General features: G+C 39.4%; 1 protein-coding gene across 11 annotated transcripts in view; it reads left to right on the plus strand.

Annotated features, from left to right (window-relative positions):
• The window catches only part of SIRT1 (sirtuin 1), a 63,535-nt gene that overhangs the window by 14,329 nt on the left and 24,992 nt on the right, over nucleotides 1-24,214 (plus strand). For 6 of the 11 annotated variants that reach the window (XM_053207612.1, XM_053207617.1, XM_053207620.1 and 3 more), the window contains 3 exons: nucleotides 3,086-3,179; nucleotides 16,989-17,128; nucleotides 22,367-22,866. In XM_053207612.1, coding sequence (XP_053063587.1) covers nucleotides 17,109-17,128; nucleotides 22,367-22,866 — 520 coding nt within the window. In that variant the 5' untranslated portion in view covers nucleotides 3,086-3,179; nucleotides 16,989-17,108. Of the gene's footprint in view, nucleotides 1-1,924; nucleotides 1,984-3,085; nucleotides 3,180-16,988; nucleotides 17,129-22,366; nucleotides 22,867-24,214 lie in introns of all 11 variants that reach the window. The other 5 variants (XM_053207613.1, XM_053207615.1, XM_053207618.1 and 2 more) reach the window with 2 other exon arrangements.

Raw genomic sequence — 24,214 nt, forward strand, 5'->3', positions numbered from 1 at the left:
TAGAGGGGTGTCTGGGTGGCTCAGGAGGTTAAGCGTCCAATTCTTGATTTCTGCTCAGGTCAGGATCTCATGTTTTGTGAGATCAATCTCCCCTTCCGGCTCTGTGCTGGCAGCACAGATACTGCTTGGGATTCTCTCTGTCTCTGTCTCTGTCTCTCCCTCTCTCTCTCTGCCCCTCTTGTTCATGCTCTCTCTCTTTCAAAAATAAGTAAACTTTTAAAAAATTTTTAAACAGGTTTATGCAATGTGAGTTAATCAAAGGAGGAGCTATCCTGCGTATTCATAGGCCCCGCCCATACCTGGGAGAAAGGATGATAGATACAGAAGGGCAGATATTCTAGGGAATATCTTAGAATTCTGCCCTCTCCCCCACCATCTTCATCTCATTCCCATTTTTAAAATGTTTAGAGGTGCCTGGGTGGCTCAGTCCGTTAAGCATCCAACTCTCAGTTTTGGCTCAGGTCATGAATTCACAGTTTTGTGGGTTCCAACCCCACATCAGGCTCTGCACTGACAGTGCAGAGCCTGCTTGGGACTCTCTCTCCCTGTCTCTCTGCCCCTCCCCAGCTCATTCTGTCTCTCTCAAAATACATAAACTTAAAAAAAAATTTTTTAATGAAATGTTTAAAAATTTCTGCCTTCTATTACCAAAATACAAAATTGTATTTTAGTGGCTAGAGCAGCTGATTAATTTTTAGCATGATATAACTTCTTTTTGCTACAATACACAGGGAAAATGTGATGATGGTGTCTAGAAAAATTAGCAGAATAATTTAGGATCCATATTTAACTAATGGAATTATTTCATAATCCTTATTTAACTATTCCTTCAAAACTATATCAGAGACCAATATGCATATATAAATTTGCTTAAGAATGCCACATTTTTATAAATAATTTTAGCTGTATATTATATTGTATTATTATAAATTAAGTAATAAAAGCCTTAGATAAGGATCATGTTGAGGCACCTGGGTGGCTCAGTTGGTTAAGCATCTGACTTTGGCTCATGTCATGATCTCATGGTTTTTGAGTTCAAGCCCCATATTGGGCTCTGTGCTGACAGCTCGGAGCCTGGAGCCTGCTTCAGATTCTGTCTCCCTCTCTCTGCCCAACCCCTGCTTATATCTGTCTGTCTGTCTCTCTCTCTCTCTCTCTCTCTCTCTCTCTCTCAAAAATGAGTAAATGTTAACAATTTTTTTAAAAAGATCATGTTTTATCATTATAATAAAAAGTAGATTAATTTATATTACATAAAAGTTGATTTAGTCTTATTTGGTTGCTTTTAATAATCTATTTAAATTATACATTCTTAGAAAATTTTTTTCTTGAGGGGCACCTGCGTGGCTCAATCGGTTAACCATCGGAATTAGGCTCAGGTCATGATCTTACAGTTCATGAGTTTGAGCCCTACATAGGGCTCTGTGCTGACAGCATGGAGTCTGGAACCTGTTTGGAGTTCTGTGTCTCCCTCTCTCTCTCCCCCTCCCCTGCCCCTGCTCACACTCTGTCTCTCTCTCTCAAAAGTAAATATTTTTAAAAATTGCAAAAAATTTTTTTCTTGATTAAATTTATCATTTCTGAATCAGCACCTGACTTAAACCCACAAAGTTCAAGGGAGAATATCCTCTTCCAGAAAGTAATGTGCTTCCTAGAACAGGGTTTTGGCTGCTTGGAATTTCACCAGTTACCTGCAGGTGATATTTAATCTTCATGGTGATTTTTCTTTCATAAGAATATGGTAAATTAATTGCAATTTTAATTATCTACTTTATTTCTTTTCTTTACTACTACCATCATAAATTTAAGTGATGTATTAATTTAACTATTTAGTGGATTTGCAGTCTAACTAATACACACACACACACACACACACACACACACATGCACACATATTTTAAAATAATCTCTATTCCCAATGCAGGGCTTGAACTGAGGACCATGAAATCAAGTGTCACATGCTGTACCGACTGAGCCAGCCAGGTACCCTTAACCAGCTTATATTTTAATTATAATTGCAAGAGATGCTATATTTCAAAATCTCACCTACCACACAAAAAAAACAGTTTTCTCATGTGAATGCCTTCTGTATGAATGATAAATGATATATTCCCCAAGTTCTATGTGGTCAGGAATTGTATATTTCTTCTCCATGTTCATACCCATTTATGCATCATTATGTACTTGGTTGCTTTTTTTTTTTCTTTTCTTTTCTTTTTAAGTAATTTCTGCATTTGACATGGGGCCTGAACTCCAGACCTCAAGATCAAGAGTCACATGCTCTACCAACTAAGACAGCCAGGCACTCTGTATCACATTATGTATATAGTGGATACTTTGTAGTATCAATGAAATGATCAATTGAAGACTAAGTAAAATATATTTACTTTTTAATATACTTTTTAATGTACTTAAAATATACTTTTTATTTTGTTTTATATTTTATGAAATATACTTTAATATACTTAAAATATAAAAATATACTTTTTAATGTACTTAAAAAGCTTATCACCAAATAGGTGAGATAATACAAATGCACAAATAACTATTATGATGCAAGATGTGTAAAGTAAAAAATATCATGTACCAGTTTCTATAGAAACAGAAATATTCAAATATGAAAATAAGTGAAGATTTCAAGGTAGAATTAATATTAGTGGTAAAGGAGATTTAAAAAATAGGTCCTAGGGTGCCTGGGTGGCTCAGTCATTTAGGCATCCGACTCTTGATTTCATCTCAGGTCATAATCTCACAGGTCCATGAGTTTGAGTGCCACATCAAGCTCCATGATAAAAGTGTGAAGCTTGCTTGGGATTCTGTCTCTCTCCCTCTCTCTCTGCTCCTCCCCCATTAATTCTCTCTCTCTCTCGTTCTCTCTCTCTCTCTCGCTCTCAAAATAAATAAATAAACTTTAAAACTAAAAAATAGGCCCCAATAAAGTTTTAAATCAAACATATTTGATATTATTTGAACCAATAAAATTAGGTAGAAATGTCTGAGGGCTCCATAAAAGAGGTGTAAGTGGCAAAGATGTTTCTGAGAAAACATTATCACCTGGATTTCTGTCCATTTCTTTATTCTTCAGGGGCTGGCCTAATAATCACAGCATACCTTGATTTTGCTCAGGGGACTTCGACATGTCTTTGAGCTGAGTCAGTGCCTCTTCAGAAACCCACAAGGTAAGCAGAAAGCAGATCATTCTGATCCATTATCTCTCAAGTATGGGGTAATTATTTTGAATGAGTAAATACTATGCTTCCCAGCATTAGGAATTGGGAAAGATAGAAGAGAATATTACTCATCTTAGTTTTCTCCTTTGGGTTTCTGACTCTTCCTTTGAGGCACTAGTACCAAAACTTACTTGGCTATAGGAATGATTATGAACTTTATGATTCATTAAAAAAAACATTTATTGAGCTCCAATGTTAATGCTAGACATTGAGTGAAAAGCTGAAGCCAAAAGTGAAAAAAAATAGGTGGTCATTGACCCTACAGAGTGGAAAAGAGGAGACACTCATTTAAGTTTTTTTTTTATTAAAAAAATATTTTTTAACATTTATTTTTGAGAGAGAGAAAATGAGCATGAGTGGGGGAGGGGCAGAGAGAGAGAGGGAGACAGAATCCGAAGCAGGCTCCAGGCTCTGAGCTGTCAGCACAGAGCCTGATGCGGGGCTCAAGCATGTGAACCATGACCTGAGCCAAAGTCGGATGCTTAACTGACTGAGCCACCCAGGTGCCCCCTCATTTAAGTTCTTATAATATTATTAAATATCTTTGAAAGTCTTGTTATATTTTAAATAAGTTATTTAGAGATGTAATAGTTTGTATTTTAGTAATTTGTGAGTTGATCTTATGAAGCATGAGTGATCAAGTGTTTTTTTGTTTCTTCATTTATTCTTTCTTTTTCATTGAGGTATCATTGACATATAATGTTATGTTAGTTTCAGGTATACAACTTGATAATTTGATATGTGTATATATCGGAATATTGTGAAATAATTACCATAATAAGTCTTGTTAACATCTGTCACCTACACATTGTTACAGATATTTTTCTTGTGATGAGAACTTTTAAGATCTGCTCTCTTAGCAACTTCCAAATATACAATGCAGTATTATTAACCATAGTCAACATGCTGTACAATACATCACCCAAGACTTATTTATTTATTTATTTTTTTACTGTTTATTTATTTTTGAAAGAGAGAAACAGAGAGTACAAGTGGGGGAGGGGGAGAGAGCGGGAGAGAGAGAGAATCCCAAGAAGGCCTGGCATTGTCAGCATACAGCCCAACGCAGGGCTTGATTTCACAAACCGTGAGATCATGAACTGAGCCGAAATCAAGAGTCAAACACTTGACTGACTGAGCCACCTAGGCGCCCCAGTAGTGTGGTTTTTAGAATGTAGCAAAAGCTACAATTTCCTCAGGAAAATGAGGTTGGTTGTGAGGTTCAAACAAGAACCATGAGAAGAGGCTTAGAAACTGTACTAATCACCATTAGTAGTAGTAGTAGTAGACCCTGTTTTAGAGCCTCCCCTAGTGGTAATGAGCTGGGAAGTGTTTAATATATTAAATATAACTATATGCTCAACCGACTGAGCCACCCAGGTGCCCATAAATATAACTATATGCAATATACTTTACTTGGAAGGCAAATCAGCATTGTCTTCAATAGTATCAAGAATGGCATCAAATTTGGGGCACCTGGGTGGCTCAGTCGGTTAGGCATCCGACTTCAGCTCAGGTCATGATCTCACAGTCTGTGAGTTCAAGCCCCACGTCAGGCTCTGTGCTGACAGCTCAGAGCCTGGAGCCTGCTTCCGATTCTGTGTCTCCCTCTCTCTCTGCCCCTCCCCCGCTCATGCTCTGTCTCTCTCTGTCTCAAAAATAAATAAAAACATTAAAAAAATTTTTTAAAAAGAATGGCATCAAATTTGGGGCACCTGGGTGGCTCAGTAGGACAAGCGCCCAACTTTGGCTCAGGTCATGATCTCACCATTCATGGGTTCAAGCCCCGAGTCAGGCTTTGTGCTGACAGCAAGCAGCCTTAAGCCTGCTTCAAATTCTGTGTCTCCCTCTGTCTCTTCTCTGCCCCTCCCCCACTTGCACGCGCGCGCGTGCTCTCTCTCTCTCTCTCTCAAAAATAAATAAAACATTAAAAATTAATTTTTAATTTTTTTTAGGTTTATTTACTTTGAGAGAGACAGAGACAGTGCAAGTGGGGGAAGGGCAGAGTGAGAGAGAGAGAGAGAGAGAGAGAGAGAGAGAGAGAGAGAATCCCAAGCAGGCTCCACATCTCCAGTGCAGAGCCTGACGCGGGACTTGAACTCACTAGGCAAGATCATGACCTGAACCGAAACCAAGAGTTGAATGCTTAACTGACTGAGCCACTCAGGGACCCCACATTTAAAATTTTTTTAATGTTTTATTTATTTATTTTGAAGGAGAGAGAGAGAGAGAAACAGAGAGAGCATGCCAACAGGGGAGGGGCAGAGAGAGAGGGAGACAGAGGATCCGAAGTAGGATGCTTGCTGTCAGTGCAGAGCCCTATGTGGGGCTCCAACTCATGAACCATGAGATCATGACCTTAACCAAAATCAAGAGTCCAAGGCTTGACTGACTGAGCCACCTAGGCACTGCTAAATTTTTTAATTTTTTAAAAAATTTAAGCATAGCTGACACACAATGTGACACACATTACACTAATGCAATTAGTTTCAGGTATACCAGATAGGGATTCAACAAGTTTGTATGTTACATTATCCTCACCACAAGTATGGCTCTTATAAAACGTTCTTACAATAGTTATCACAGTGCATATGAACATAACTTCTTGTTGAGAAATGAAGACGTTTTCTGAAAGAAAGTAAATCCAATTTTGCTGGTTAGATTGATAATGAGGACTAGCTTTGAAACTTCTTTATGTGTTGGGTATTTTCTATACCTATACTGACCAACACAGTAGGCTTTACCCATGTGTAGCTAAGGTTAACTGTGGAATTGAATTTTTTTAAGTTTATTTGTTTATTTTGAGAGAGAGAGAGCGTGCACACACACACGCAAGCAGGAGAAAGAGAGAATCCTATGCAGGCTCTGTGCTGTCAGCGCAGGGCCTGATGCAGGGCTCAGACTCATGAACAATGAGATCATGACCTGAGACAAAATCAAGAGTTGGATGCTCAACCAACTGAGCCAACCAGGTGCCCCTGGAATTGAATGTTTAATTTAATTTAATTTTTTTGAGGGAGAGAGTGCACAGGGGGTAGGGGGAGGGAGACAGGAAGAGAGAGAAACCCAAGCAGGCTCCCTGCAGTCAGTGTGGGAGCCTGATTCCACAAACAGTGAGATCATGACCTGAGCCAAAATCAAGGGTCAGACATTTAACCGACTAAGCCACCCAGGTGCCTCACAGGAGAGAGAGAATTCCAAGCAGGCTCCATGCTCATTGTGGAGCCCAACACAGGGCTCCATCTCACCACAGTGAGATCGTGACTTAACCTGAAATTAAGAGTCAGACATTTAACTGACTGAGCTACTCAGGTGGCCTGATTTTTCAATTTTAAAGTTAAAAACCAAAACAGTGTAAATTTTATTGTATTTTTGAAATGATGATATTTCTATATATTGATCTCAATGAAATACATTTTTAAATTCATTTTACCAGTCTCCTTTAACTTTTTTTAGTGTGGCTACTGGAAAAATTAGAATTATGTATGTGACTCACATTCTGTTTCTGCTGGACATCACTGTTCTGTACGTTGTCTGAACTAAATCTGGAACTTCAATGTTTCAACAAAAATATATTCAAGCTATTTGATAAGATAAAAGAATGTTACCAAAAATGTTGTATAGAATTTAACAATATTTAATATTCTAACCTTTCCTTATTAAACAAGGTACCTCTAATAGAAGAATATTGGATACAATTTGCTAATCTTTCTCACAAAATGAGAAAGTGAATGACTCTAATAACTGAGTAACAATTTTTTTTTGGGAGTCAGGTATTTTCTAATTCTTTCCTACCAAAATCCAAAAGAAGAACTAATACAATTGGTAGCTATTTGATCATTAAGAATAATTTTTGAAAATAGAAAATTATGTGATTTTTGGTATATAACTAGGAAGAAGTTCAAAGAATTGGATGACGGCAATAACAAAATTCCTTCCATTTATGTCTACTCATATATGTGGACAAGGTTTCTCAGAGCTGATTGATGTTGAATCTGTCTCATTCTAGTAATAACTAATATTCATTCACAGATACTTAAGCTAATTGAAAAAAAATTTTAAGTCCCATTCGTGTCAATAAGATATGCAACTCTGGGCTGCCTGGGTGGCTCAGTTGGTTGGGCATCTGATTTTGGCTCAGGTCATGATCTCACACTCCATGAGTTCAAGCCCTGCATCAAGCCCTGTGCTGACAGCTCAGAGCCCCTCCCCTCTTCATGTTATGTCTCTCTCTCTCTCCTTTAAAAGTAAATAAACATTAACAAAAAATTTTTTAAAAAGATATGCAATTCCAATAAAATTTTTTTCTTTCTTTTTTTTTTTAAGTTTATTTATTTTGAGAGAGAGAATCACAGGCAGGCTCTACATTGTCAGCACAGCGCCCCACACTAGACTTGAACTCACGAACCATAAGATCATGACCTGAGCCAATATCAAGAGTTGGTCCCTCAACTGACTGAGCTACCCAGGCACCCTAAATTTTATTTTTTCTTAATAATTATTTATCATAATTATATTAATGTTATTTTAATCAATTGTATAATAGTAATAATGGTAACAATATCTCAATCCAGAAGAAATGTTTTTAACACTCAGGTGGTTTTTTAAATGAAATTATATGTATCAGTATATATAGTATAAAGGTATGATATGTGATCAATAAAAGACTTCAAGAGGGGTGCCTGGGTGGCTCCATTGGTTAAGCATCTGACTTCAGCTCAGGTCATGATCTCACAGTTCATGAGTTTGAGCCCCACGTCGGGCTCTATGCTGACAGCTCAGAGCCTGGAGCCTGCTTTGGATTCTGTGTCTCCCTCCCTCTCTCTCTGCCCCTTCTTCCCTCTCTCTCTCTCTCAAAAATAAACAAACATTAAAAACATTTTTTAAATAAAAAAACACTTCAGGAGTTCTGGTACTGGGCCAAGATAGAGTAATCCCACTACAGCCTATCTTTCTCAATGATTACAACTAAAAACTCTGGACAAAATACATAAAGCAACATATCTGCTACTTAAAACATAGTAGCAGATAGATTGAGGAGGGGAACCAAAGCTGAAGAAAAACACATACAGTTTCCCACATTTTCCTCTTTTTTCTCTTTGTTTTGACTCAAAGACAGCCACATAACTATATATAACTGTACAGTTGATACAGGTATCAAAAACCCCTAGAGAAATCCTACATTTCTGGTCAGAAGAGCAGGAAAGGGGTTCCTATAAGCAAGAGAGTATGGAGCAATCCTCCTTGTTGTTGTTTTTTTCTTTTGCCTTACCCCAAGGACAACCCCAGTCACAGAGCTGTATTGTGGTGGCAGTGGCACAGGCATTTAAAATCCCAGTGAGAAACCTTTCAGTCCAGAGGAACTAAGATAAAGTGAACCTGTGATCTGAAAGTGTGTGTGTGTGTGTGTGTGTGTGTGTGTGTGTGTGTGTGTGTAGGGAATCCCCCTTATGTTTTTCTTTCTTTTCTCTAATTGCTTTGCCCCAATGTTGGTCCCAATCATGCAGAATTGTGTGACAGCTAAACCTCCAAGACAAAGCTCATTTTTCTAGTCAGAGAACTAAAGAAGGGGACTGTGATAGCTGGAGAGTGTGGGGAAAATCTGAATATGGGAGAGGTGGAGAAGAGACTCCCTTATTTCTGATTAATAAAAGTGATAAACCTCTGGCACTACTGACAAGAAAAATGAGAGAAGACACAAATTATCATTAACAGGAATGAAAGAGGGGAAACATTACTACAGACTCTACAGACATCCAAAAGATAATGACAATACTGCAAGCAAGTCCCATAAATCAAATTACCAAGAGAAATAGACCAATTCTTTGGAGGACACAAAGAACCAAAACTCACATAAGAAGAAATAGATAACCTGCATAATTCTTTATTAAAGACATTGAATTTGTAAAAATCCTCCAACAAAGAAAATTTCAGTCTAACAAACATTTAAGGAAGAAGTAATACCAGTAAATAGAAGGGAATACTTTCCAACTTATATTAGGAATCCTGTATTACTCTGATTTCCCAAACCAGAGAAAGAGTACAAGAAATTAAAGCAACAGATCAGTATCATTAATGAACATAGATGAAACAATCTTCCACAAAACATTAGCAAATGGAATCTAGTAGGAGTTATCCTGGGAATGCAAGGCTGGCTCAACACTCAAAAATCAACCAATGTAACTCATCATTTCAACAGACTAAGGAAGAAAAGGTATATGATCATCTCAATAGGTGCAGAAAAATCATTTAACAATTCAACATTTATTTATGATTTTAAAAAAACTCTCAGCAAACTATGGATAAAAGGAACTTTCTCCTGAAAGAGAATGTCTACAAAACATTGCAGCTAATATACATAATAGGAAAGACTGAATGCTTCTTCCTTATATCTGAAGAAGGCAAGGATGTCTGCTCTTATTCACATTAAACATTTTATTGGAAATTATAACCAGTGCAATAAAGCAAGAATAAGAAAAGACATATAGATTTGAAAAGAAAGAATAAAACTATCTCTATTCTCAGACAATATGATTGTCTATGTAGACATCAAGGAATCTACAAAAAAGCTCCTAGAACTAATAAGTAAGTTTAGTAAAGTCACAGATTATTAGGTTAATATTAAAAATCAAGTGTATTTTTATATTCTAGGAATGAACAATTAGAATTTAAAATTTTTAAAACTACTGGAGCACCTGGGTGGCTCAATTGGTTAAGCGTCCAACTTTGGCTCAGGTCATGATCTCATGAGTTTGAGCCCCGCATCGGGCTCTGTGCTAACAGCTCAGAGCCCAGAGCCTGCTTCAGATTCTGTGTCTCCCTCTTTCTCTCTCTCTCTACCCCTCCTCCGCTCCAGCTCTGTCTCTCTCTGTCTCAAAAAATAAACATTAAAAAAAATAAAAAATTTTAAAGTACCATTCAAAACAATAAATAAAAATTAAAAAATAAAAAAGTAACCACTTACAATAGTACCCCAAAAATATAATCTCTAGGTATAAGTCTAACAAAATATGTGCAGGATCTATATATTGAAAGCTACAAAACACTGATGGAAGAAATTAAAGTCTAAATAAATAGGGAGATGTGCTATGTGAGAATATTAGAACATTTAGTATTGTTATGATATTGATTCTCTCCAAATTGAACTATGGATTCAATGTGATCACAGTCAAAATTTCAGCCTGGTTTTTTAGATATATATGGGCAAGCTTAATATAAAATTTTATATGAACAGGCAAAGGAATTAGAATAACCCAAGCAATTTTGTAGAAGAGCAAAGTTGGAGGGCTGCTACTACCAGATTTTTTATAAAATGTTTATTTTGAGAAAGAGAGTGCCTGCTCATGTGTGAGGGGTGGAGGGGCAGAGGGTGAGGGAGATAGAGAATTCCAAGCAGGCTCCATGCTCAGCACAAAGCCTGATGCAGAGCTGGATCTCACAACTGTGAGATCATGACTGTGAGATCATGACCTGAGCCAATATCAGGAGTCAGACACTTAACCAACTAAGCCACCCAAGCACCCCTGCTACTATAAGATTTTAAGATTTAGTATAAAGTTATACAATCAAGATAGCATACTATTGGTGAAAGACATATGCATCCATGGAATGGGATCGAGATCTGAAAGAGACCCACACAAAACCCACAACTGATTTTTGACAAATGTGCAGAGTCAACTCAACAGAGAAAGACAGTATTTTCTAGCAGTAGTGATGGAACAACTAGATATCCATAGGCAAACAATAAGAAAACAAAAACAAAAGGCACTTTGACCGATACTTCACATACAAAACTACCCCAAAAGAAGTGGACAGAAATGTGAAGTTACAACCAAAAAACTTATGGAAGAAAAATATAAGAAAATATTTGTGGCCTTGGGTTAAGCAAGGGTTATTAGATATAATACCAACAGCAAAATTCACAAAAGAAAAAAATGATAAATTGATCTTCGTTAATATTAACCTCTGCTCTGTAAAGAAAGGGATCTGGTTAAGAGAATGAATGACAGGCTGCAGACTGGGAGAAATATTTGCAAATCACATATCCAACAAAGGACTTTAATCCAAAATATGTAGGGAATTTACAAGACACAACAAAACCTTATGACAAAAGAGCCAAGAATATGCAGTAGGTAAAGGATAGTCTCTTCAGTAAATGGTGTTGGGCAGGGCACCTGGATGGCTCAGTCGGTTAAGTGTCTGACTTCAGCTGAGGTCATGGTCTCATGGTTCATGTGTTCGAGCCGAGTTGGGGTCTATGCTGACAGCTAGAGCCTGGAGCCTGCTTCAGGTTCTGTGTCTCCCTCTCTCTGCACCTCCCCCACCTGTGCTCTGTCTCTCTCTCTCTCTCTCTCTCTCTCTCTCTCTCAAAAATAAATAAACCTTAAAAATAAGAAAATGGTATTGGAAAACTGGACATTCACATTCAAAAGAGTAAAGCTAGACCACTATCTTTTACCATATACAATTAATTCAAAATGGATTAAAGACTTGAACATAAAACCTAAAATCATAAACTTCCTAGAAGAAAACATAGGGAGTAAACTCCTAGACATCAGTCTTAGAGATGATTTTTTTGAATTTGACACCAAAGCAAAAGCAACAGAAGCAAAAATAAACAAGTGGCACTACATCAAACTAAAAACTTTCTGAATAGCAAAGGAAAGCATCAATGAGATGAAAAGGTAACCTACAGAATATGAAACACTATTTGTAAATCACATATTTGATAAAAGGTTAATATCGAAAATATATATTAAAAAAAACTCAGACAACTCAAAAGAAAACAAACAATCCAATTAAAAACTCAGCAGAGGATGTGAATAGACATTTTTCCAAAAAGGACACACAGATGGCTAACAGAAATATGAAAAGGTGCTCAGCATGACTAATCAACAAGGAAATGCAAATTAAAACCACAATGAGATATCACCTCACACCTGTTAGAATGAATGTCCTCGAAAAGATAAGAGGTGCACCTGAGGGGCTTGGTTGGATGAGCATCTGACTCTTGATTTTGACTCAGATCATGATCTCACGGTTTGTGAAATCGAGCCTCCCTTGTTGGGCTCCATGTTGACAGCTCAGAGCCTGCTTGAGATTCTCTCTGTTCCTCTCTCTTCTCCTCCCCACTCATGCTCTCTCTCTCTCTGAAAAAAAGCAAGTAAACGTTTATAAATAAATAAATAAATAAATAAATAAATAAATAAATAAAAATAAAGATAAGAGATATTAAGTGCTAGGAAGGATGTGGAGAAAGGGAACCCTTGTGTACATTGTGGGAATGCAGCTACAATGGAAAACAGTATGGAGGCTCCTCAAGAAAATAAAAATAGAATAACCAAATAATCCAGTAATTTCACTCTGGGAATTTATGCAAAGAAAATGAAATCACTATCTTGAAAGATATCTGCACCCGCCATATTCACTGCAGCATTATTTATAGTAGCCAAAACATGGAAACAACCTAAGTGTCCATCGATGGATGAATGGATAAAGAAAATGTGAAATATGATATATGTGAAATATTGTTCAGCCAGAAAAAAGAGGGAAATCCTGCCACTTGCAACAACATGGATGAACCTTGCGGGCATTATACTAGGTGAAATAAGTCAGACAGAAAAAAGATTAATATTGTATGATTTCAGGGGCACCTGGGTGGCTCAGTTGTTAAGCGTCTGACTTCGGCTCAGGTCATGATCTCATGGTTCATGGGTTCGAGCCCCTCATTGGGCTCTGTGCTGACAGGTCAGAGCCTGGACTATGCTTTGAATTCTGTGTATCTCTCTCTCTCTCTCTCTCTCTCTCTCTCTCTCTGCCCCTACCCGACTCATGTGGGCCCACCTGCGCACATGCGTGCACTCTCTTTCTCAAAAATAAATATTTTTAAAAATATTGTATGGTTCCATTTATATGTGGAATCTAAAAACAAAAAAAACCCAAATGCATAAATACATTTTGATGGTTGCCACAGGCAGGGGGTGGGTGAAATGGATGAAGATGATCAAAAGACACAAACTTCCAGTATGAATCCTAGGGATGTAATGTACAGTATGGTGACTTTAGTTAATGTAACTGTATTATATATTAAAAAATTGCTAAGAAAGTAAGGCTAAATACATATGTACAAAATTTTGTAGCTATGTGTGGTGGTGAATTAACTAAATTCTGGTAATCATTTTGCAATATATTTATCTATGAAATCATTATGTTGTACAACTAAAACTAATACAATGTTGTATGTAAATTATAGTTCAGTAGAAAAAAAAGAGGAAAAAAAGAAAACAAACAATGCAATACAAAGTACAAGATTGTGGGGCGCCTGGGTGGCTCAGTTGTTTAGGCGTCCGACTTCGGCTCAGGTCATGATCTCATGGTTCGTGGGTTCGAGCCCCACATCCGGCTCTGTGCTGACAGCTCAGAGCCCAGAGCCTGTTTCAGATTCTGTGTCTGCCTCTCTCTTTGCCCCTCCCCCACTCATGCTCTGGCTCCCTCTGTCTCAAAAATAAATCGACATTAAAAAATTAAAAAAAAAAACAAAGTACAAGATTGATAAATTAGTCTGCATTAAAACTAATGCTTCTGTTCATCAAAAGACACCATTAAAGAGGTGGATGCATTTGGTGAAAAGCTAATAGGAAACTTTATAAAGTTATAATGAATGGATCCAGCTGACGAACTGGCCATGTAGCTAGATTTCATTAAATGCTTGCCATGGTCTTCTGTTTGCCCTCAACTCCATTCTGTCACCTTGAATGATAAAATTTCCCAGGATTCCTTGTGTGTAGCCACTTGACTGTTCCTAGACAGTTGAATGGGAGAAGTAGTAGCATCATTTCCAGGACTGGCCCATAAAACCTTTCAACAGATGTTACTTAATTTCCTTTGCCTGTCCAATGGCAAAGCTACAAGATAAAAGGGACAAGGGTCTCTTGGTCACTTTTTAATGGAAAGCTGACCCCAGAAGCCATCAGATGAAAAACACCCATGTAGGATTGTTGTGTGAATGAGAAGTAAACTTTTGCTGTATTTAGCCATTGAAATCTCTGGATGATTATTACAGCAGCTAGTCTACCCTACCACAACTCTGACAGTGGCTTTTTTACTGTGTTCTTTGGGGACCCTAAATCTTCTTAATGATGCCTTGAGGGATGTGGTAGAAACTTAGGGAGCCTACTTCAATCAGAACAGCCCTCCTTTTATATATTTAAGGCATATAATGTATGACATATGAACACACACATATGATACATAATGATGCACATGGTGAAGACTTCAAAAGGCACAAAGGGTTCTACAGCAAAAAAAAGTCTTTATTTTTGAGGGAGAGAAAAAGAGAGAGAAAGAGAGAGAAGCAGGGGAGAGGAGCAGAGGGAGAGGGAGCGAATCTCAAGCAGGCTCCACACTCAGTGCAGAGCTGGACATGGGGCTTAATCCCATGACCATGAGGTCATGACCTGAGCCAAAATCAAGAGTTGGACACTTAACTGACTGAACCACCCAGGCACATGCCCCACTACGCCCCCCACCTTGCCCGCCCCTGCCTCACCTGCAAAATCTTTCACCTTTGTCTTCCAGTCTCCCATTTGCATGCCCTAGGAGCAAGTTCTGTTACCCATTTCCTGAGTTTAAGTGACGATTCATATACATATAAACAATATGTACTGGTTGTATGTTTAACCAGTTCCTTCTTAATGGCAAATTAGTGTATTTCCAATCTTTTGCTAATATGAACCATGGCACAATAAATACTCTTGAATAAAAGTCATTTTACACATATGCAAGTATGTGGATCTATAAAAATGGATTTCTAGTATTAGAATTGCCAGATTAAGAGGTATATGCATTTTACATTTTGATTAACAGTGCCAAGTTGCTTTCTGTAGGGTTGTACTAATTTCCATTTTTACTATTACTGTACAACTGGGTCTGGCTCTGCACATTCTTTTCAATGCAGCATGTGATCAAATTTTGGTTCCTTACTACCTTGATAATGTGAAAAACGGCATTTCATTGTAAATTAGTGAGTGTTTCTCTTTTCATGAGTGAGGTTTTATATCTTTCACATGTTTAAAAGCCACGTGCATTCCCTTTTCTGTGAACCGAACTCTTCATTTTCAACTGGCTATCAATCTTTTCCTTATTGATTGGTGTGAGTCCTTTAAATATTAAAGGAAATGGATCTACATTATATAATAGGGTTAAGATCTTTCAATAGATAAATTCAGCTGCTAAAACCAAAGTTTGAAAATCACCGCCTATGCTGCTTTTTAACATGGCCTTGCTAATAAAAACCTTCCCCTCATTCCCTTGGGAATCTTTGTCAGTTAGAGTCCCATCCAGTACCACTTGCCCTGTGGTTGAAACTCTAGGACAGACTTTCTCAACTGTGGCACTGCTGATGTTTTGGCTGGAAAATTCTTTGTTAGGGGCTGCCCTCTGCATTGCAGAATGTTGAGAAGTATGACTGGCCTCTATCTGCTGAATGTCAGTTGCACCTTCCCTACGTCCCCCACTAAAAAATGTCTTCAGGGGCGCCTGGGTGGCTCGATTGGTTAGGCGTCTGACTCTTGATTTCTGCTCAGGTCATAATCTCACGGTTCATGCATCTGGCTGCATCTGGCTCTGCACTGGCAGTGAGAAGCCTGCTTGGGTTTCTCTCTCTCCATTTCTCTCTGCTCCTTCCCAGCTCGTGCACACGTACTCACTCTCTCGCTCTCTCTTTTTCAAATAAATAAACAAGAAAAAAATGTCAAAAATCCTCTGGAGGCTAGGGGAGCAAAATTGCCCCAGTTGAGAACCACTGGTCTAGGACTTTATATAGCTGGTGGAAGGCAGGCCACATTATCAGCCTATCTATTTGCTTTAGTTTGGACAGCCCACACATCTCCCCAAATGGTGTTTGATAATATATAGAATACTAAGTTCTGTATGGAAGTACAACACTTGTATTATAAACTGATCAAAAAGACTAAATAATATACATGAAACCATAAAAGAATAGCATCTGCTAAACTTGTGGTTATACCTTGGAAATTTAAAAAGAAGTAGTTTAAGACAGGCAAGTCAGCTACCACTTAAGCCTCGCAGGGTTGGAGGGGCTTGAGGAGACCCCCAGAATCCAGATTCTAGCCCTCAGACTGTAGTTTCAAAAAATGGATCCTCTTTTCCTTTATGTATACATATGTGTATATATGTATATGTATGTATATATATATATATATATACACATATATATATTCTCATTTTAATATATGAAATTTTAGCAAGAAACATTTATTGATGTGTCCCTAACCCTTGTATCTATGCCTACCTCCTCTATCAGGGATGTTAAAATGTTAACATTTTGACATTAACTTTCCATACTTTTTCCAAGTCTGTACAGCCATATCTGTATAGAGATTTGTATATACGTATTTAGGGGTCTTATTTTTTATTTATTTATTTTTTTAAGTAGCCTCCATGCCCAGCACAGAGCCCAAAATGGAGCTTGAACTCATGACCCTAAGATCAAGACTTGAGCTGAGATCAAGAGTCAGATGCTTTACTGACTGAGCTACCCTGGCACCCCCTATAGGGATTTTAAAAATAATAAAGAAGTGGGTATTTGTTAAATAATAGAAAAGGTCATAGTATACACATTTTTGTGCAACTTGCTTTGTCACAGTGCATCATAAACATTTTTTGAGATCAGTTATAGATCATTTTAATGGTTGAATAATATGCCATAGTAAGTGTATACCATAATTTGATCAACAGGTTTCCTACTGAAGACATCTGGATTGTTTCTTTTTTTTCTTTTCCTGCAACATCAATACCATAATAAACATTCTTGCATTCATGGCCTTACATATTCATACTTTTATTTTGTTAAGATAAATGGAATTTTGGATGGAAAGGTATGTATATATTTATAGTTTTAATAAATATTCCAGATTACTTTCCAACACTATAATAGCAATGTATGAGAGTATTAGTTCCCCCATATCCTGGTAAGCAATAGATGGCAATAATAAAATTTGTTTTGTGTTTGCCTATGTAAAAAATGAAAAATGGGTACCTCATTGTTTTACTTGCATACCTGTGACTACTAATAAATTTGAGCATATTTTAAATTTTTATGTAGTCAAATATGCATTTCATTTTTTAATTTTTTTATTTAATTTTTTTGGTGGAGCATATGGGGAAATACAGATTTTATATGGCTCCTGTCCTGGGGTGCCTGGGTGGCTCAGTTGGTGAAGCATCTGACTTTTGATTTTGGCTCAGGTCATGATCTCACAGTTTGTGAGTTCAAGCCCTGAATCAGGCTCTGTGCTGACAGTGCACAGTGTGCTTGGGATTCTCTGTCTCCCTCTCCTCCTCACCCCCAGACCCCCCAAAAAATAAAGTTTTAAGACAAACAAACAAATAAATAAATGGCTCCTGTCCTAGTTAAGTTCTTTCTTCATACAGAATTATATGATATTCTTATTGTATTTTTTAATTTAGATACTTGGCCCACTTAGAATTTATTTTTTTATCTACTTTGAGGTAGGAATCTATATTTTTCCACGTTAGTAACTAGTTTTGTCAATACCATTTTTTTTAGAATACAAAGAATTGGTACTAACTCCTCTAATAAATTGTAGTCATATGAGACTGATATTAAAGCTATAAAGTCACTTTATTTGTTTATATAAATAGAACTGCAAAGTCAGCCAGAATATAAATGTTGACTCTTCAAACATTGTCTCTCCAGTTGGAAATTCTATATGGAAACCAAATTACTGTTGAAGGCTGCTTAGGGGACTTAGTACTAAAAAGCAAGTAAAAAATCTTAGTGACTAGTATCAGAAGTCTATGACAGGCTTTGATATAGTAAAAAATATTTTGTCTTTCTCCTCAGTTCCTGACACAGAACTCTGTAAAACCTTGGAATTTCCTGAGTGATAAGAGTGTTTTTTGGTTATTCATAATGAGCCCCTTTCCATCACTTCTGAGTTCATGCTAATGATGTATTTCTTGAATTGGGACCCTCAGCCTCAAGATGGGGCTGGTCACCAGAAAGATAAAGTGATTAGAGGGTGGGAACTTTCAGCCCACCCTAGACCTCCAAATACAGGGGCTGGGGTGTGCTGGAGATTGAGCTCTATAAAACTCTTGAAGGGATGCCCATGTGGCTCACTCGGGTAAGCATCCAACTCTTGATTTTGGCTCAGGTCATGATCTCAGGTCATGGTTTGTGGGTTTGATCCCCGAGTCAGGTTCTGCTCTGACAGAGTGGAGCCTGCTTGGGATTCTCTCTCCCTCTCCTGTCTCTCTCTGCCCCTCCCCACCTTCTCAAAATAAGTATTAAACTTAAAAAAAACCAACTCTTGAACAATGGAGAGATCTTCCAAATTGGTGAGCACACCCACATCCTGAGAGGGTGGTGCACTTCAACTCCATAGGGACAGAAGCTACTATGCTCAGGACCTTTCTGCACCCTGCCCTCAGTACCTCTTTTTTTTATCTGGCTCTTCATTTGTATCCTTTGTAAGGATACAGAAGATATGTTTACTTTGTAAATGTAAGTAATGTGTCTTCCTGACTTCTGTGAGCCATTCTAGGAAATGATTGAATTTTAGGAGGGTATCATGGGAACACCCATTTTATAGTTAGTCAGAAGTACAGGAGTTCTAGGACTTGTGACTGGCATCTGAACTAGGGGCAGTCCTGTAAGACTGAGCCCTTAAGCTGTAAGGTCTTTACTAACTCTGGGTAGTTAGTGTCAGGATTGAGTTGAATTATTGAACACCCATTTGGTGTCTGAAGAATCAGAGAACTGAAAAACACCTCATAGGTCAGTACACCTATGTTCATCTTGTCAAACAAGGTATCACCAATCTCATGTCATGTTTCACAGACTTTCTCACCTGAACTGTGCTGGGGACAAACTGAATTTCTTCCCTTGCTTCTTGCCTTTTTTCTTTTCTTTTTTAGAGTTCAAGCCCTATTTCGGGCTCTGTGCTGACAGCTCAGAGCCTGAAGCCTACTTCGGATTCTGTGTCTCCCTCTCTCTCTGCCCCTTCTCCTCTCTCTCTCTCTCTCTCTTTCTCTCAAAAATAAACATTTAAAAAAATTTTTTAAAAAGGTAATGATACAGAGCTGAACCAGATGGACAAAATTCCTGCTCAAGTTGGGGGAGACCATCAATAAAACATAGAGAAAAATAAACTAACATATAAATAGGAGATAACGTATTGAATAAGGAATAGAGAAGACTGTTTTAGGGAAGGAGGCACAGGCAAAAAAGTATGACAAATATATGGCAGACATGTATGTGTTTAAGTGCTTTCAGAGTTATTTTCTACATATATAAGCAAATATATATGGTCTCCCTTCCACACTCTCCTTCTATTTTTCACAAATAGCATTATATTATACACACTGTTCTACATCGTACACTGTGCAGCTTAGAGATCATCCCATATGAAAACTTAAAGAGCTTCCTCATTTAAAAAAAATGGCTTTCTAAAATGATAAATTCAAGTTAAAGTGTACTAATGCTAAAAATATTTATAAGAAGGTGAAGGCCAGATTCAGGTAACATTTGAAAAACTGAATGCAAACTTGCAAGCTTTAAGGACTATGACTTGAATTTCAGGCAAGTAGTTCTCAACTACTGGTAGGCCAGAAGTCTAGTTGAAAGGGTTTCGTTTTGTTTTTAATACCACTTGTGTCTCATTTATCCTACCTGTCATGTATGCTGCTTTCTGATTTTTCAGCATAGTAGCAACCATATTGATCACATAGCATTTCATAAATATCAGCAAGTGTCTTTGATGTACAATATACATAAATGAATGATTGAATTAATAGGTAATGGATGTCCATAAGCTTACAAATCCCTTTCTCACAAAAAGCTGAGAATTTTCTCTCAAAACTTTTAATTTTTTTCATGTTTATCTATTTATTTTGAGAGTGAGAGAGGGAGAGCATGCACAAGGGAGGGTCAGAGAGAGGGAGAGAGAATTCCAAGCAGGCTCTACACTGTCAGTACAGAGCCAACACCAGGCTTGATCTCACAAACCATGAGATCATGCATGACCTGAGCTGAAATCAAGAGTTGGACACTTAACCGACTGAGCCACCCAGGTGCCCCTCAATTTTTAAAAAAATGTTTTTTAATGTTTGTTCATTTTTTTTTGAGAGAGACAGAGTGTGAGTGGGAGTGGGGCAGAGAGAGAGGGAGATAGAGAATCTGAAGCAGGCTCCAGGCTCTGGGTTGTCAGCACAGAGCCTGATGTGGAGCTCAAACTCTTAAATTCAAGAAGCTCGAGATCATGACCTGAGCCAAAGTCAGATGCTTAACCAACTGAGCCACCCAGGTGCCCCTCAAATTTTTTAAAAAGATAAACTGTTTTCCGTATTTTGTAGGTGTTTTTGTTTTGTTTTTAAGTGATCTCTACACCCAAGGTAGGGCTAGAACTCACATCCCTGAGATTAAGAGTCACATGCTCTACTGACTGAGCCAGCCAGGCACCCCAATCTTTCTCTCAATTTTGATGGGATACTGACTCTCAACATTTCATATACTACATCTCAGCAGTGTGGTTGAGAATCAGTTTATGAACTATTTTGCAGGTTAAGACGGAGAAAGTAGGGAGAGAGCAGGACCAAGAATCTCAGCCAGGAAGGGTGAGGTGCCTATGTAGTTAGGAATTGGAGAGAGTGTAGGAGGGAAGGGAAGGACAACAGGATTTGGTCACCGATTGGTTAGAGGGCATCAATCTAAAGGAACACATCAAATATGATTCCTAGGCTTTAAGGACAAAAGAGATTACTTTCAGAAATGAAAAGTCAGTAGTTGTAGGCAAAGTTTCTCAGTTTAATTTGAAGTGCAATGCCTTTTGGATTTAGATGGGGCCTTAGTGATACACTTCCAACATTCTAATTTTTTTTTTAAGGTTGAAGAAACAACTTAGGTTGTTTGCCTAAATAATTGGCCCAGTATAGGTAGGCCCCCATAGTAAACTTCAGGTATGATTTACTATAAACTTGGAGCAGTCCTTTAAGCAGTTCTAATGCCATACTGCAGGGGCAGATGCCCTACCAACCATTGGCTCCAGATCTGCCATGTATTGTAGGAGTCATTAGTTAAGGCTAGATATGGAGGTACAGGCTCCTGGAATTTCAGGGAAGGTGGAAAGTAGAGGGGCGTCTTGTATGCAAAGAGCTACATTATTTGTTTGTGTAAGGAGCTAATATTTTTGAGCCACTAGGTACTCCTCACTTTACATCTATCTTGTTCAATTCTCATAACCCTGCGATTAAGAAATTACCATACTAAAGATGAGAATATTGCGTTTAGAAAGGCTAAATTGCTGAAGCTAGTAGGCAAGAATCTCAAATTCCAACCCAAATTCAGAAGTGTATACAGGCCCAACTCATGCTCATTCTGCTCTTTCCATACGGCCCACTGGGCGTAATACACTCAGAGAAGGTAATTCACACCTTTGGAGCTGGGGTCAGAAAGCAGACATGCTAACCTCCAACCCCCCAAGTCAGAGGTTTTTCATGGGGGACATATGCCTTTAAGTATTTGACAATCTACACCACCGTATACACGCGATGAAGAGAAGGGGGGAAAGCAGTCAGCTAAACATTCTGTGTTTAGGAAGAAAAAGGAGCTAAGAGCAGCTATCAGAAGGGTGTGAAGAAAGTGCGGAGTGAACTGCGTCTTTTTCCCTCTACTTAACGCTGGTTAACGAGACTATCCAGTGTAATTCACGAAGCTAAGCCTTGGCCAGCTTCGTTACTTATCGCCTCTCAGGAACGAAGTTTTAAACCTTTAGCTTAAATATAGAAAGACTAAGGCAAGCAAGGTGTGCACTTCAGACTTAAGTGGAAACGCACAGGGTGAACCAAAACTAGGGCCACCCCTGAGGCAGTGATTTGAGGACAGTTTTGAAAATAAGTTGGGAAACGGGAGAGTTTGGCTGCGAGAAGCGCTTGCCGCAGAGGGGTGGGGCCGACTTTCCTCCCAGCCCACGCCGCCTCCGCCCGCCACGTGACCCGCCGTGTTGTGGTCCGGCCCGCGTGGGTGGCGGGAGCGGCGGGAGGGCGGGGGCGAAAAGGGCCGGGTCACGTGACGGGGTTTAAATCTCCCGCAGCCCGAGCCGCGGGGGCGCCAGTGCCGCGAGTCGAGCGGGAGCAGAGGAGGCGAGGGAGGAGGGCCAGAGAGGCAGTTGGAAGATGGCGGACGAGGCGGCGCTCGCCCTTCAGCCCGGCGGCTCCCCCTCGGCGGTGGTGGCCGAGAGGGAGGCCGCGTCGCCGCCCGCCGGAGAGCCACTCCGCAAGAGGCCGCGGAGAGACTGTCCAGGCCTGGGGCGGAGCCCGGGCGAGCCCGGTGGGGCGGCCCCCGAGCGTGAAGTGCCGGCGGCGACCGGAGGCTGCCCCGCGGCGGCCGCGGCGCTGTGGCGGGAGGCGGCAGCGGCGGGCGAGGAGCGGGAGGCCCAGGCGGCGACGGCCGGAGAAGGAGACAATGGGCCGGGCCTACAGGGCCTAACCCGGGAGCCGCCGCCGGCCGACGACTTCGACGACGACGACGACGACGACGACGAGGGCGAAGAGGAGGAAGAGGCGGCGGCGGCGGCGGCGATTGGGTACCGAGGTGCGCAGGGCGCGGGCGGTTGGGACTGCGCATCCCCTCCTCCCTCTCTTGGGGCCCCTTCTGGTGTGGGGTGAGGAGGTTCTCTGGGGCGGGCCGGGGGCTCAGGGCTGGTTTTGCGGCGTCCCGCTCCCCATCGCGGGCCTCCTTAGCTGCGCGCCTTCGGGGCTGCTGGCCCGGCTGCGGGAGCGGCCCGAGTACTCCCCCTCCTCTCCCTCTTTCCTTCCCTGCACGGCCCGCCTGGGCGGCCTTGCGCTTTGCGCAGCCGCCGGGCCGCCCAGCTCCCGCAGTTGGTTTTAAAGTAAGTTTCTCTATCCTCTTAACTCTTTTAGCATATTGCCTTTGTTAAACATCGTTCGCTTTTTCACACTCCTTCTCTCCACACTTAAACCTGCAACTTTTGTCTGTCCCTTGCATCGACCTTTTGCAGTTGTGTTTGCAAACTGACACACCTGTGCAGTTGGTAACTTTTTTTTTTCCCTTGAAGGTTTTTATTTTTAAACTTGTTTTAAATTTAAGGAGCAAAGCTTTTTTCTAAAGTCATAGCCTGCAAAATTTGAAAAGCAAAGGCTATTCTAAAGACATTACCATTCTGTGGTGCAATTAATGCTGGATATGGAAGCATTATAGTACCTTGAGTACTTAATAGTACTTTTTTTCTGATTATGTGCTCATGTTTTTTAGAGTAGGTGTAATTGCGTGTGTGTGTGTGTGCGCGCGCGCGCGTGTGTATCTGTAACCCTGAAACACGAATTGACATTTTTCTGGCATGCTAAAGCAGATAGATGTGTTAGTTTTGTATGTCATGTCATCTTTGAGGGTTTCATTTTTTTGATCGGAATTGTTTATGTCTTGGATGGATGTTTGTCTTTATCAATAAATCTTACCAGTGGACCATTGGGCCATACCTGAGCATTAAGGTCTGCATTAATAAAACGACCCCTGATTTCAGTAAATACAGTTTAATATGGGAAACTAATAATGATGCAAAGAAATCTTTGTGTCTGGTATTATATAAGAGAAGGGAAAATTATTGTGATTATATTTGAATCACTTGTTAAATTTTTGACAAGTTTCATGCATTCCCATTATTTGTGATCAATCCAGTCCAACTAGATTGCTACTTTTTGTGTTTTGATTAAGTATAATTAACTTATTTCTAGATTTTGATGAACTGAAAGTTGTAGATAATGGGCAGAATCCCTAAAGATGAAGACATACTGTTCCTGTGAATGGTGCAAGCTGACCCAGTGGTCATTTTTTTTTTTACATAGCCAGTATGAATGAATGTTCAGTGGTTTATTCAGTGAAAATCTTTACATAATAACTGTTACAGATCTGCATACATTTT

The sequence above is a fragment of the Acinonyx jubatus genome, chromosome D2, assembly GCF_027475565.1.
Source record: "Acinonyx jubatus isolate Ajub_Pintada_27869175 chromosome D2, VMU_Ajub_asm_v1.0, whole genome shotgun sequence".
Classification (NCBI taxonomy): domain Eukaryota; kingdom Metazoa; phylum Chordata; class Mammalia; order Carnivora; family Felidae; genus Acinonyx; species Acinonyx jubatus.